A 12,361-nucleotide genomic window follows, 5' to 3' on the forward strand; every position below is an offset into this window, starting at 1 on the left:
GCAGAGCTTGGGGAGAGAGGGCAGCCAAAAGAAACTTGGATGTAGGTAGAACCTAATTTGGACATGAGTCTACAGAGATGCTGATTGTACCTCCCCTGGGATGTAACTCAGAAGAGTGGAACATTTCACTCCAAATGTACCTTTGGAACAGACTTAAGTTCAGGGAAAGGCCAATTGATGTTTGCACAGTAGGGTCAGTCATAAAATGATGGAACTGGAAGGGATCTTACTGATCATCTGGTCTAACCTTCTCATTTTACAGGAAACTACAACCCAAAGATATTGAATCATTTGACCAAGGTTACAGTTTTTGAGAGAACTGGTAGAGGAGTGTGGTCTGCTGCTCTAAGGCGCTTTGCTCTCTCACTTACAACACACCACTGCTAGTGTTTGGATGCTGGAGAATCCTCTTCTGTGTCTAATATTCTGACTTTCTTTATTACATAGGTATTTCAGTATCTGTAGACAAGATGGAATCAACTCCATTTAATAGACAGCAATGGACTTCACTATCATTGAGGGTAACGGCCAAAGAACTTTCTCTTGTCAACAAGAACAAGTCATCGGCTATTGTAGAAATATTCTCCAAGTAAGTGCTGATTCTGGTCCAAAAGGACCATCTGTCTTGAGCAAACATCACCACCTGTCAGGGAAATCAGCAAAGAAAGTCCATCGTGTAAAAGGGCTTTACTGAGCACCTCGTGGGTTTCCAGGGCCATACAAGGCATCGTCAGGAAGGAGGGGGAGGATCACCAGGGCACACATTTTCTGTCTTTGAATTTTTGTTTAGTTGGAAAAAGAAAAAAACTACAAACACAAACGATGATCATAAAAAATAATTATTAAGCAAGATGCCAACAAGTCCAAAATGAACAGGAGTAAGGACTAGATACAGAAGAAGAGAGAGAGAAAGTGACCATCATGGGCAGAAGCTAGTCAGGAAGGCTTCCTGATTGAGGTGAGTTTTGAGGCAAGTTTTAATTTAGTTGAAGGGCATGTAAGGTGCCCTGTCTGCCTGCATTGTCCAGTAGGGTAGCCATTACATATACGGCTATTTAAATTTAAGTGAATTACAATGAAATAATATTTAAAATTCAATTCGTCACCTACACTAGCCACATTTCAAGTGTCCCATAGCTATCTGGAGCTAGCTATGGGTTGCTACCATATTGGACATCACAGAAGCATTTCATCATTGTATAAAGTTCTGTTGAACACTGCAAACTACGTAGGCAAACTACAGCCCACTGGCTGCATTTTAGTAAATAAAGGTTTACTGGCACACAGCCATGTCCGTGTACGTATTGTCTATGGCTACTTTCATGCTACAGCAGTAGAGTTGCAGCAGACCACGTGGCCCTCAATGTCTAAAATATTTACTACTTGGCCCTTTAAGAAAAGGTTTGCTCACCCCTGCTCTGGACCATGAGTCCTTTGACATGAGGGCCCCTTTCCTGTTTCTTTTGTATCCCTACTGTGTAGCATGGTGATTGGAACATAGCTGACACTCAACAAACGTTGAAGGAATGGTATATGTAAATAATATACCAGAAGAGCAAATGCACCAACTTCACTCAAATAGAGAGGCCATAGTGTGGAGGAGCTTAGGTCAGGTGGTAGGTTTACCTCACTAGTAGTCTATTAATAGGAAGCTACAATACATTTAAGAGAAGGAAGGTGGTAAAGATTTGAAGAAAGTAATTCTGGGAGCGGTATCAAAGATACCGTTAAATACCGATAAAGGTTTCTGTAATCTACAGTGTCACCTTTTCTTCAATAACAAATCCATCAAACACCTGCTATGTGGAAAGCACTGCCCTTCTAAACTGTTCACCTTTGTTATCGCTTAAGGTGGAGAGGAGGTGGGGTGAGAACGACCTGGCCCTTTTATTTTCTACATTATGCATTTTATATTGCTGTAATTATATGTTAAACATATATTATTCTTATCAAAAAAAGAAAATCAATAGAGATATTTCAGGAAAAATGGGATCGAGATCTGGAAAGCTGTTACGACATAATCCCTGACCTCACGGAACTTAACAGCATAGTTTAGTATAGTTTATATAGTAGAGAAAGTCCCCAAACTTCCTTCATCTTAAGAATCCCATCAGGTAGCTGCTAATAATATAGCATTCCAGTTATCTATGCTGCGTGAAAAACAGTCTCCAAAATGTAATGGCTTAAAATAATGACAAGACTTATTTTGCTAATAAAGCTGCAGTTTCGGCAGGGCTTGCCTCTACGCCCCTCAGCACCAGTTAGGGTAGCTCTCAGACTGGGAGCCATAGTGACCTAAAGGCTCACTGGCCTCACCAGTGAGGCGGTTCACGCTGGCAGTCATCTGGGCTCTCAGCTGGAGGCCCTGGTCGGAACACCTACGCATGGCTTTCCATGTGGCTGGTGGCTTGATTGGCGGCTTTCCCAGGGCAAGCATCCAGACTCAGAGCGGGGGAGGGAGCAAAGGAGGAAGGGAGTCAGGGCTGGGGATGTTGCCTATTATGACCTCGCCCTCAGAAGTTCCACACTTTTGCCACAAGCTCTTCATCAGAAGTTAAGTCCCTGAGGGTGGTTCATATTCAGAGGGAGGGGAATTTGACTGTACTTTTTGATGGGAGGAGTGTCAAAGATTTTTTTGGACATATTTTAAAACCATCCTATATAGCTTCCCAGCTCCCCCCTCCCCCACCCCAGATTCAGAGTTGATGTGTCTGGGATGGGGCCCAGGAATTGTTTATTTTAACAAGTATCCCAGGTAATTTTTACCTTCAGGGGAATTTCGGAAGTACTGGTTATAGAAGAGATGGACTTATGAACTCAAAGCAATGAACTTGAACATAAAGCAGAATGATAGGTTCAAGCAAAAGATTGTGGCGGCTGAACATGAATAAAGGGAACAGGAAAGCGAGCAGTCTGGCATGGAGAAATACAAAAGGGAGAAGGGACTGGTACCGTTCAATTAGGGCCAGGTGATGGAAGGCCTCGAATACCGTGCTAAGTTTAGGATAAACAGTGGAAACAGTTCAATAAACAGTGGAAACAAGTGAGGGTTTTTGTGCAGGGAGAATGACATGGTCAGACTTGCCTTTTAGAAAGATGCTTCTGGCAACAGTGTAAAAAGTATACTGGAAAGGTGAGAGATGGATAGCACGGAGACAAGTCATGAGGTTCTCTTGAGAACCCAAGTGAAAGCTATTGAGGGTGGGGGGCAGCCGGAATGGAAAGGAAGGGAAAGACTTGAGACAGTGTTGATATGTGATTAATGGGACTTGGAAACTCCCTGTTTTGCAGAGAGGCTTCTCCACATTCTTACCCTTTTCACCCTCCCTAGCCCCACCTCTTTCCAACTGGACTTGGCTTTCCCTTGACACGCATTCTGTGTCTGAGTAGTAGTTGCCTGCTTTTTCCTGCATGTGTTTCCCTGAAATATTCTGGGGCCAGGAGTCAGAGATGCTACTCCCTACATCTCCACTACTGTTTCCCATTCCTTGTTTTTGGTGCCTTGTTCTGAAGTTCTGAACTTGTGCTTTGCGGCTCACATCTAACTGTACTATACTCTTCTTGTCCTCCCTTTCTTTGCAGTGGGGTACCAGCCTCCAGACAAGCACCTTGCCTTCACTGGGGACACTGGCTTCTAGCTCCCTTCCCTTCTCAGTGTCTCTCAGTGGAGGTGCTGTTGGCATTTTGGATGAGGCAGATGTTCCTGTGCAAAATATTCATCATTTTGCCTTCCTCCAAATGCTAGTGACACAGTGACAACCAAAAAAGAAAAAAAGAGGTGGAGGAGAAACCCCAATAAGATTCCTACAGTTTTCCAAATGTCTCCGGGGCCAGTATTGCCCCCGGTGAAGAATCACTTGTCCGTGTGAATGATCTGTCTCGTACTCTGGACTCATAAGTTCTTGATCTCCCCATGTCTTCAACCCGTACATTGTCTCCCATGCCCCTGCATCCAGTTCCAACCTTACCATCACCCGGAATCTATCTCTGAAACGTGCATTTGGGAAACCTACTCTTTGATGAGATCCTTCTGCGCTTCCACTTGTTCCACTCTCTTCCTCCCACTGACCCTGCTCTTGGGCCAAACCAGGACCTCCAGGCCATGGATGTCAGTCCCCTTCCTGGCTTCACTTCCTTCCCTGCCTGACTTGGTCAGTCACGTCAGAAACTCTCACCCCTTCCTCAGTTCCTTTCTCCCTCCTTTTTACTGTCATTGTCCAGCCCAGCCAATTCTCAAGATAGAGGATCTGAATCTTGTCGTAGCACTGAGGAGAGTTAGGAAAGTGGAAAAGCTATTCATCTTAGGGGCCTTAATAACTTTTCAGAGAGAATTTGCAAAGGATCTTCGAGATCACCTTCTCATATAAGTAGCACAGTAGGCTGTCTTTTCTCCATGAAGGTTATCAGGGCAAATGGCAATTATGCAGGACTGTAGATCCTGAACTCATGAGTCAGACTCAGGGTGCCAAGCACTATGCTAGACTATTGATAGAAATAGATATTACTTCCAATCCTAACAAAAACTATAGGAGGGAAGGACATTATCCCTGTTTTATAACTGAGAAAACTGAAGTGTAAAGAGTAACCTGCCCATGTTAATATTTTAACTTGTTTTGTCTAGTATTTTTCTTTGGATGCCTATATCCTAACACATTGAACTGGTTTGGAAAGATGACTAGAATTGTATTTGACAGGTTGGGAAAATGGAGGCAGCAATGCTGAGGAAAGGGAGCCATAGGAGCCAAGGCGCAGAAGTAAGACAGGGCGTGATAATGTGCTCTTAAGACAGTGAAAATCAGAGAGTCCTCCTGGATTTCCCCTCCAGCTTTCATACTCCAGGAGACATACTGCTGATACTGCTTACGGCTTTTACGGTTCACTTACTGTGGGTTCCCAAAGCAGACGGCAGGACGGTGTTCCACAAGGCATACACAGAATACCTACTTCTAATACGAGTGACGTGATTTTCTCTTCTTTTGAAACACTCTCTATTATGGGGTTTGGAATTAGTAAATCCTATACAAGCCCAATTGAGAGACTGTAGGAACCCTTAGAAAGTTTCTGATCAGAGACGAATATAAAATTTGGAGGCAACTTAAGCTGGCTGATATTTGTAGGATTAGCTGGGCTTTACTTTCTAATTGTTAACAATACATTTTACATTTATATGTGCATGAGAGTAATTTTTCTAGCATCAGAACTTGTGTCTCATGACTACTTTATAGCTCCAGACTTCTCTTTTACTAAGCTTCTATGCTGTATAAATCATTACATTTGAGGCAAGGAAGGACCTATCGATGGGTCAATTTGAACAGCTAGCTTTGGTTTCACTCACTGTTGACTTCAACATAACATAATCCTTTGCTTGATTAAATTTTGACTCGGTGGAATTTGGTTGCTTTGCAGAAGCTTCCTTTTGACTTGTATATTTTTGGAATTAAAGGGAATCTAGTCCAGTGGTTTTCAAACTATCTTAATTGAGTTTTTTTCAGGAAAACCTCAGGGGACAGTTCTGGGAAAATGGGAAGATTTAAAGCCTGAGCCTGGGCCCTTTCACCCCAGTCCTTGGACTTTGATGCCTTTTATATGTAAGATTCTAAATAAGGTATCATTTGAAAAGAGGATTCTGCAGGGAAAAGGGTTTAAAAACCACTGACCTGGCTAACCTTTGTCCCATTCTTCTACCAGATAATGAACTTGATGTACCCCAATTATGACTGAAGATCACACCCCAAGATGGAGGCAGGACCCAACTCCCACACCCTTTCCTCACCCGTTGTGCCTTCCGCCATGTCACACCTCTTCCCACTCTTATTATAACTTTACCCACTCCATAGCCCCAGAAAGAACAGAGTTTATATTAGTATTTAGTTTTCTGTGACTGTTCTTCCTTCATTAAGAAAAAAACTTGGCCCTCAGATCTCCCTGGTTAACTTCTTTGCTTCTCTGTAACATTTTAGTGGTGACATTGTTTCAGAAGAAAATACATTGCCTCAAATTGGGGAGTTTCCATTTTTCCTTTTTTGGCTGTGTTCCCTTTGCTGTATTTGAGGGCACACCAGCAAGAGTCATGGCTCAGGAACTCTGCTTTCTGGCTTCACAAAAGTTGGAGACACTGTTATTATTACTCCCCAGATAATTTCGGCATCCTCCATCAGCTGCCTGCCTCACAGCTGAGCATTCATGAGCAGTTGCAAGATTAAATTATGTATGTGGAAAAGAGGAGACTGGAGGACCAAAAATCTTGGAAGGGAAGAGGGATGAGATTTGAATGATAGAAATCTCACTGCAAATATTTTTCCCCTCAAATTTGGATCTTCAAAATGCTTTTCCCCCTTCCCCAAATCGGGGACCTTCACATTTTGTGTCATAATAATGCCAGTTGCTCTGAGTGCCTTTGAGGAAAGTCTGAAGTCAGAATTCTGCTCTAACACTGAAGTCAGAAGTATTGCACCTGAGTGTCTCAGCGTTCTGAGGGGACAAAATGGAAAAGTGCCAACCACCTGACTTGGAAGAAAGCAGTGATGTAGAACCTGTCTCCCTGTGTATCTACTACTGCTTAGCAAATACTTCATTACAAATAAGGGGTGGGGAGATGTGAGTGGGAGTTTCAAAACACAATTCAAGACAGCCATCCGTTCAGACACCAGCGTCTTACAGATGCCTCCATGCTACAAGGGCAGGACTGAAGCTGAAAACTAATGTGATCTTCTTTCCTTGAATCTGTGTTTCTGTTACGGCAGTAAAGGGCACTTCTGAGCTTATTTACCCAACTAACCACAGGGTAAATACCTTGCCTTGGAGAATAATTGACTAAGAATAAACCTGTCTGCGGATTGGCTGCAGCTTTCATATATTGTATTATTGCTGTAATACTCGTATACTGTAGATGATTAAACTAGGGGTATGAAAATACAGGTTAAAGGCCAGTTCTAAGTTTCTTTGTAACTATAAACCACTGTGTTTTGGCATTTCCATTTTTAAGAACTCTTTCAAACAGATATATGAGTACAAGTGGGGAAAAAATACATACACGTATGTACAAGGATATTCACCAAAGCACTATTTGTAATGGTAGAAAACTAGAAACAATCCGAATGACCATTAAAAAGGAGTATGGGTGAATTAATTATATTTATAATGGAAAAGGCTTGTCAGGGTTCCCAAAGCCTTCCATGTTGCTAAATCCAGGAGATGTTTGTTCACCTTTATCTTACATGACCTTGCACCATTTCTTCCTTCCCACATTTTTTCTTCTCTTGACTTCTCTGGCAGTCTCCTGGTTTTCCTCCTACCTCTCTGTCTGTTCCTTGTCATTCTCTCTTATCACCTCTTCTGACTGCTAAATGTTAGTCTCCAGGACTGAGTTCTGGGCCTTTTCTCACGTTCTGCCTCTTTGTAGATGATACCACATACTCCCATGCTTTCACACCATCCCTGGACAGACAAGTCCTCAGTTTACAGTATTGCCTCAGATCGCTCTTCCGAGCTCTAGACACATGTATCTGATCACTGTCACCACCAAATGGATGTTTTAGTTAACAGGGCTGACACGGAACTCTTCATCTTCCCTCTCACAAATTTGCTCCTTCTTCAGAATTCCCCATTTCAGTAAACAGTACTTCCATTGACTCAGCTGCCAGAAACCTGGGAATCGTGCTGGGTTTTTTTCTTCCCCATCCCCTCATTACCAGTCCTGTTGATTCTACCTCAAATGTATTCACTTTTCTTTATCTCCAGTGCCACCACCCTGGGCCATGCCAACATCATTTCTCACTAATGCCACCTCCATTCTCGGCCCCTTCCAGTCCATTCTCCACGCAGCCTCCAAAGCGCTCTTTTACAGACATGAATTGGATCAATGACCATCCAGTGTACCTAAGATTGAGTTCAAAACCCTTAGCCTGGCCTACAAAGCCCCTGCCTCCCAGCATCCACCCCTGCCTCTCCCTTTCTCGGTGGACCTCAGCGACACTGGAGTTCTTTGTGTACCTTATAAACATGAGACCCTTTCCTGCCTTGGGGACTTTGCAAGTGCTATTTTTCTATGCCTGGAATGCTTTTCTGCCTCGTTTTGCCTGGCTTACTCCTGGTCAAACTTCAGATCTCAGTCTAAAGGTCATTTCCTCAAGTGAGGCTTTCCTTCACACACACACACACACACACACACACACACACACACACACACACCACTCATTCCACCCCCTGCCTTCTCAGTTTGGTTCCTTTGTTAGGTTATTTGATAGTACTATTTTGCTTTTTTCTTTGAAGAATTTATCACTGTGTGTGTGTGTGTGTGTGTGTGTGTGTGTGTGTGTATGCATATATATGTGTAAATATACGTGTGTATATATATATATTTGTGTGCTTACGTGTTTAATGTTTAAACTGTAAGCTGTCTGAGAGCAGGAACTATGTCTCTTTTGGTTGTTTCTTTCATTTTTCTCTAGTGCTTAGAACATATTTTTTTCTTTCTTTTTTTTTTTCTTTAGTTGGGGAACAGTGTGTTTCTCCAGGGCCCATCAGCTCCAAGTCGTTGTCCTTCAATATAGTTGTGGAGGGTGCAGCTCAGCTCAGACACCCCAGTTTGAGGCCGTTTTCAATCTTTAGTTGCAAGGGGTGCAGCCCACCATCCCATGCGGGAGTTGAACCGGCAACCTTGTTGTTGAGAGCTCGCGCTCTAACCAACTGAGCCATTCGGCCACCCAGAACACATTTCTTGAATGAAAACTTCAGCTGTTCTAAAATGGAGAAAGACGCAGAATAGTATGCATGATATTATCCCGTATTTGTTATTTTTAAAATTTTGTATATTTTGGATGTTATCCCTTATCAAGTACATGATCTGCAAATATTTTCTTCCACTCCGTGTGTTGCCTTTTCTCTCTGTGGATAGTGTCCTTTGATGCACAGATTTTGTTGAAGTCTAATTTGTCTGTATTTTCTTCTGTTGCCTATGCTTTTGGTGTCATTTCAAGAAGTTGTTACTAAATCCAGTGTCCCAAAACTGTGTCACTGTTTTCTTCTAAGATTTTTACAGTTTTAGCTCTTATACTTGGGTCTTTAATCCATTTTTACTTAATTTTTGTATATGGTGTAAAGTAAGGGTCCATCTTCATTTTTTGCATGTGGATATATAGTTTTGCCAACATCATTTATTGAAAACACTGTCCTTATTAGATGGTCTTGGCACCCTTGTCAAAATCCTTTGACCATATATGTGAGGGTTTATTTCTGGCCTCTGTGTTTCATTCCATAGATCTGTGTGTCTGACTTTATGCCAATACTACAGGTGTTTTTTTAATTGTGGTAAAATATACATCATATATAATTTACCATTTTAACCATTTTTAAGTATACAGTTCAGTGGCATTAAGAACAAACACTTAGATTGTTGCGTAACCATCACCACCATCCTTTTGTTCTTTTTATTTGCTGCATAATATTCCATTACATGAATACGTTACAATGTATTTACCAGTCCTCTGCAAATGGACACTCAGGTTGTTTTCAGTCTTTTGCTTCGCAATTAATGCTGTGACAAACACTCTAACGTAAATGTCATTTTTGCTTGTGTGAGTAGATCAGTAGAATAAATTCTGGAAACAGAATTGGTGAATCATAACATTTATGCTTTTGTAATTTTGTAATTTTTGTAAAATTGACAAAATACCTTTCGTAGAGGTGTTAATAATTTACCTTTAGTATACTAGCTTTTAAAAATATATATATTTTCCTACTTGATAGGTATAAAACATTCTTAGTGTTGTTTGAATTTTCATTTTGAGGTTGAACATCCGTTTTGTTCATTTAAGAGCCTTTTGATAGTCTATTCTGTGAACTGTGTGTTTACATCCATGCTCATTTCTCTATTATTTGTCATTTTCTTATTGATTTTCAAGAGTTCTTTGTATTTTAGGGAAATTAGCCTTTGAAATTTATATTTGCAATATAAGTTGCAAATATCTTTCCAGCTGTTTACTTATAGCACTTCTAATCCTATTTTCTTCCATCACTTATTTTGGTCAATGAAATTCCAGAACATTTTGGAAGGTTTTTTACCTTACAGTATTAGAAAGCTCTGCTCAGTTGTGGAGTAATACCCAACCTGGTGAAGGAGACACTTATTAACATCTTATTGTTAATATTTAAACTGTGATAGGAATGGAAGAACCTTGGAAATCCTCTCACATAATGACTTACTTTTGTAGATGAGGCCAGTAAATGAAGTGATATAACTCAGGTTACATAGCAGGTAAACAATGGTGCCAGAATCACGATTTTTCTCTGGCTTCCATTTTGGTTGAAGTTATTGTATTTATTTAACACACACACACTAAGAAAGTTCTGAGCTTCTGAAGGTATTTATGAATTGAAAGTTGGTTTTAGTAGAGAAATGGGCACTTTCCCATTCTGCTCTTTTTCTTTTTTTCTCACTTCCTTTTTCTTCCCCAAATGTCTCGTGAATTCTGAAATTTTACCTTAAGACAGAACACGCCCTTTAAATGTGCACTTTTCTAGGGTCAGATTAATGCTAATCGAGTTCTAGGTGTGCAGGCCCAAGGAGAGACACATGCTGGGGATTCGCCGAGGGAAGCTGCTATCTTTAACGCCAGACTCAGGCGCCCTGAGGAAGCCGGGGAAGGTTCTAGGCAGTCTGGGAGTTTGCGGCAGCCTAGACCTCTCAGGCCTCCTTTGTCTTCCAATGGAGATAACTTGATCCCCCCTGAAAAGCCTTGGGACTTCACTTGTTTCTCAGGGATCTTCTGATCCAAGTACTAAAAATGATAAAATTAAATAAGAAAAGAAGTAAGAAAATTAAAATAATACAATTATAAATGCCTGTTTATCAAATATAAGATGTTGTCAATTGTAGGCTGTGCCACTAATTTATGCATCGCTAAGAAAAAACATTGCTAGTGAAAAGGACCAATGCTTGCTTACCACGTAAACTTTTCTCACATAGCACTTACATGTACATAAAAAAACTAAAATACATTTTCTTTAAATGCCAAATCATAGTGTAATCTCTTTAAAGATATTTTAGTTGGTATCTAAAATGTGTAGTACCATCAGATACATTTCACTGAACTAAACTGACAATTCCAACAACGTAGACTAAATTCACACGTGTACAGGCAATATGACTACCTTTCCATCATGTGTTTGGTTGACAAAAATTGAAAATTTCAGAAGCATGAGCATGGGGGAAATATGCATCCTAGGATTAATGCAATGCTACATTCTTTGACTAATCCCAAAGCATTTTTACACACATTGTCTCATTCAATCTTCCCAGCAACCCTGAAAGTAGATATATAAAGCTGTTTCTAGATAAGGAAACGGAGGCTTAGAGCAGTTAAGTTCCTGGCCAGACGTCATAGTTAATAAGTGATGAAACCGGGACATAAACCCCAGACTTTCTGGTCTCCCCAGTTGTTTCCCAGCAGTTGACCTCATCAACTTGAATCTTTCTGTTGTATCAGAGCAGGTGACTGGAACTGAGGGCTGGCTGCTCTGAGTCTCTGCTTCTTCAAATAGAGTTGATTAAAGACAATTGCTAGCAGAACTAGGTATGCAGACGTGGTTTTCTTAAAGATTGAAAGAGTGAAAATATAAGTTTAATTTCAGGACATTTTCTCTCCCCTCTCCCTTCTCTGAAGGTACCAGAAAGCAGCGGAAGAAGCAAACACGGAGAAGAGGAGAAATGTAAGTATTCGGAAGGAAGCCCTGGGCGAGTGGGACTTGGGGAGCCGAGCCTGTGTGGCCCAGCCCCCTGCAGCCTCTTGGGGGCTTGGTCTCCATGTGAGCCTCGCCGGGCACGTGTGCCAGCTGCTCTGATGTGTGAGCCATTTGCCCAGGAGAACGTGCCTTAAGTGCAGGGAATGTATTTTTTTCACTAGGTTCCCCTTTGGAACCACTTTTTCTTTCCTGAATGGAGTGAGGGACCACAGGCTAAATGCTTTGCCTGAAGTTAGTAAAATGGCTTACAACTTCTACTGAAATTAGGATACAACACTTCCGAGGCTGCCATCCATGCTTTCTGAATCAAACAATCAGAATTTCTGTATCTTTGCATTTAAATGGTAGCAGCTGTGCAGCTGGTGTCATCTTCTGGGTTCTTTGTTTAAAACAAACTTCTTGACCCAGCCTAGTTAGCAAGTTTTTTAGCTGCAGGATCCATCAAAGACTAAAACCTCAGAACAAGCTCTCTGCTTGTACCCATTCTCTACTCTCCCTGCCAGCTAACTTCCAGCTGGGCTGGATGCTGTAGTTTTTTGAAATCTTACTTGACTTAATCTTATGAGGAAAAAAACCTCACATGTTTGGGCAAGAATCCTTTCATTTGACTGGCATTACA

General features: G+C 41.4%; 1 protein-coding gene across 4 annotated transcripts in view; it reads left to right on the forward strand.

The window, feature by feature from the left end:
- The window catches only part of LIMA1 (LIM domain and actin binding 1), a 79,402-nt gene that overhangs the window by 26,390 nt on the left and 40,651 nt on the right, over positions 1-12,361 (forward strand). For all 4 annotated transcript variants that reach the window (XM_019724588.2, XM_074325703.1, XM_019724587.2 and 1 more), the window contains exons 2-3: positions 448-589; positions 11,664-11,709. In XM_019724588.2, coding sequence (XP_019580147.2) covers positions 471-589; positions 11,664-11,709 — 165 coding nt within the window. In that variant the 5' untranslated portion in view covers positions 448-470. The remainder of the gene's footprint in view (positions 1-447; positions 590-11,663; positions 11,710-12,361) is intronic.

This window comes from Rhinolophus sinicus, linkage group LG02 (genome assembly GCF_036562045.2).
Source record: "Rhinolophus sinicus isolate RSC01 linkage group LG02, ASM3656204v1, whole genome shotgun sequence".
In the NCBI taxonomy this organism is placed as follows: Eukaryota; Metazoa; Chordata; class Mammalia; order Chiroptera; family Rhinolophidae; genus Rhinolophus; species Rhinolophus sinicus.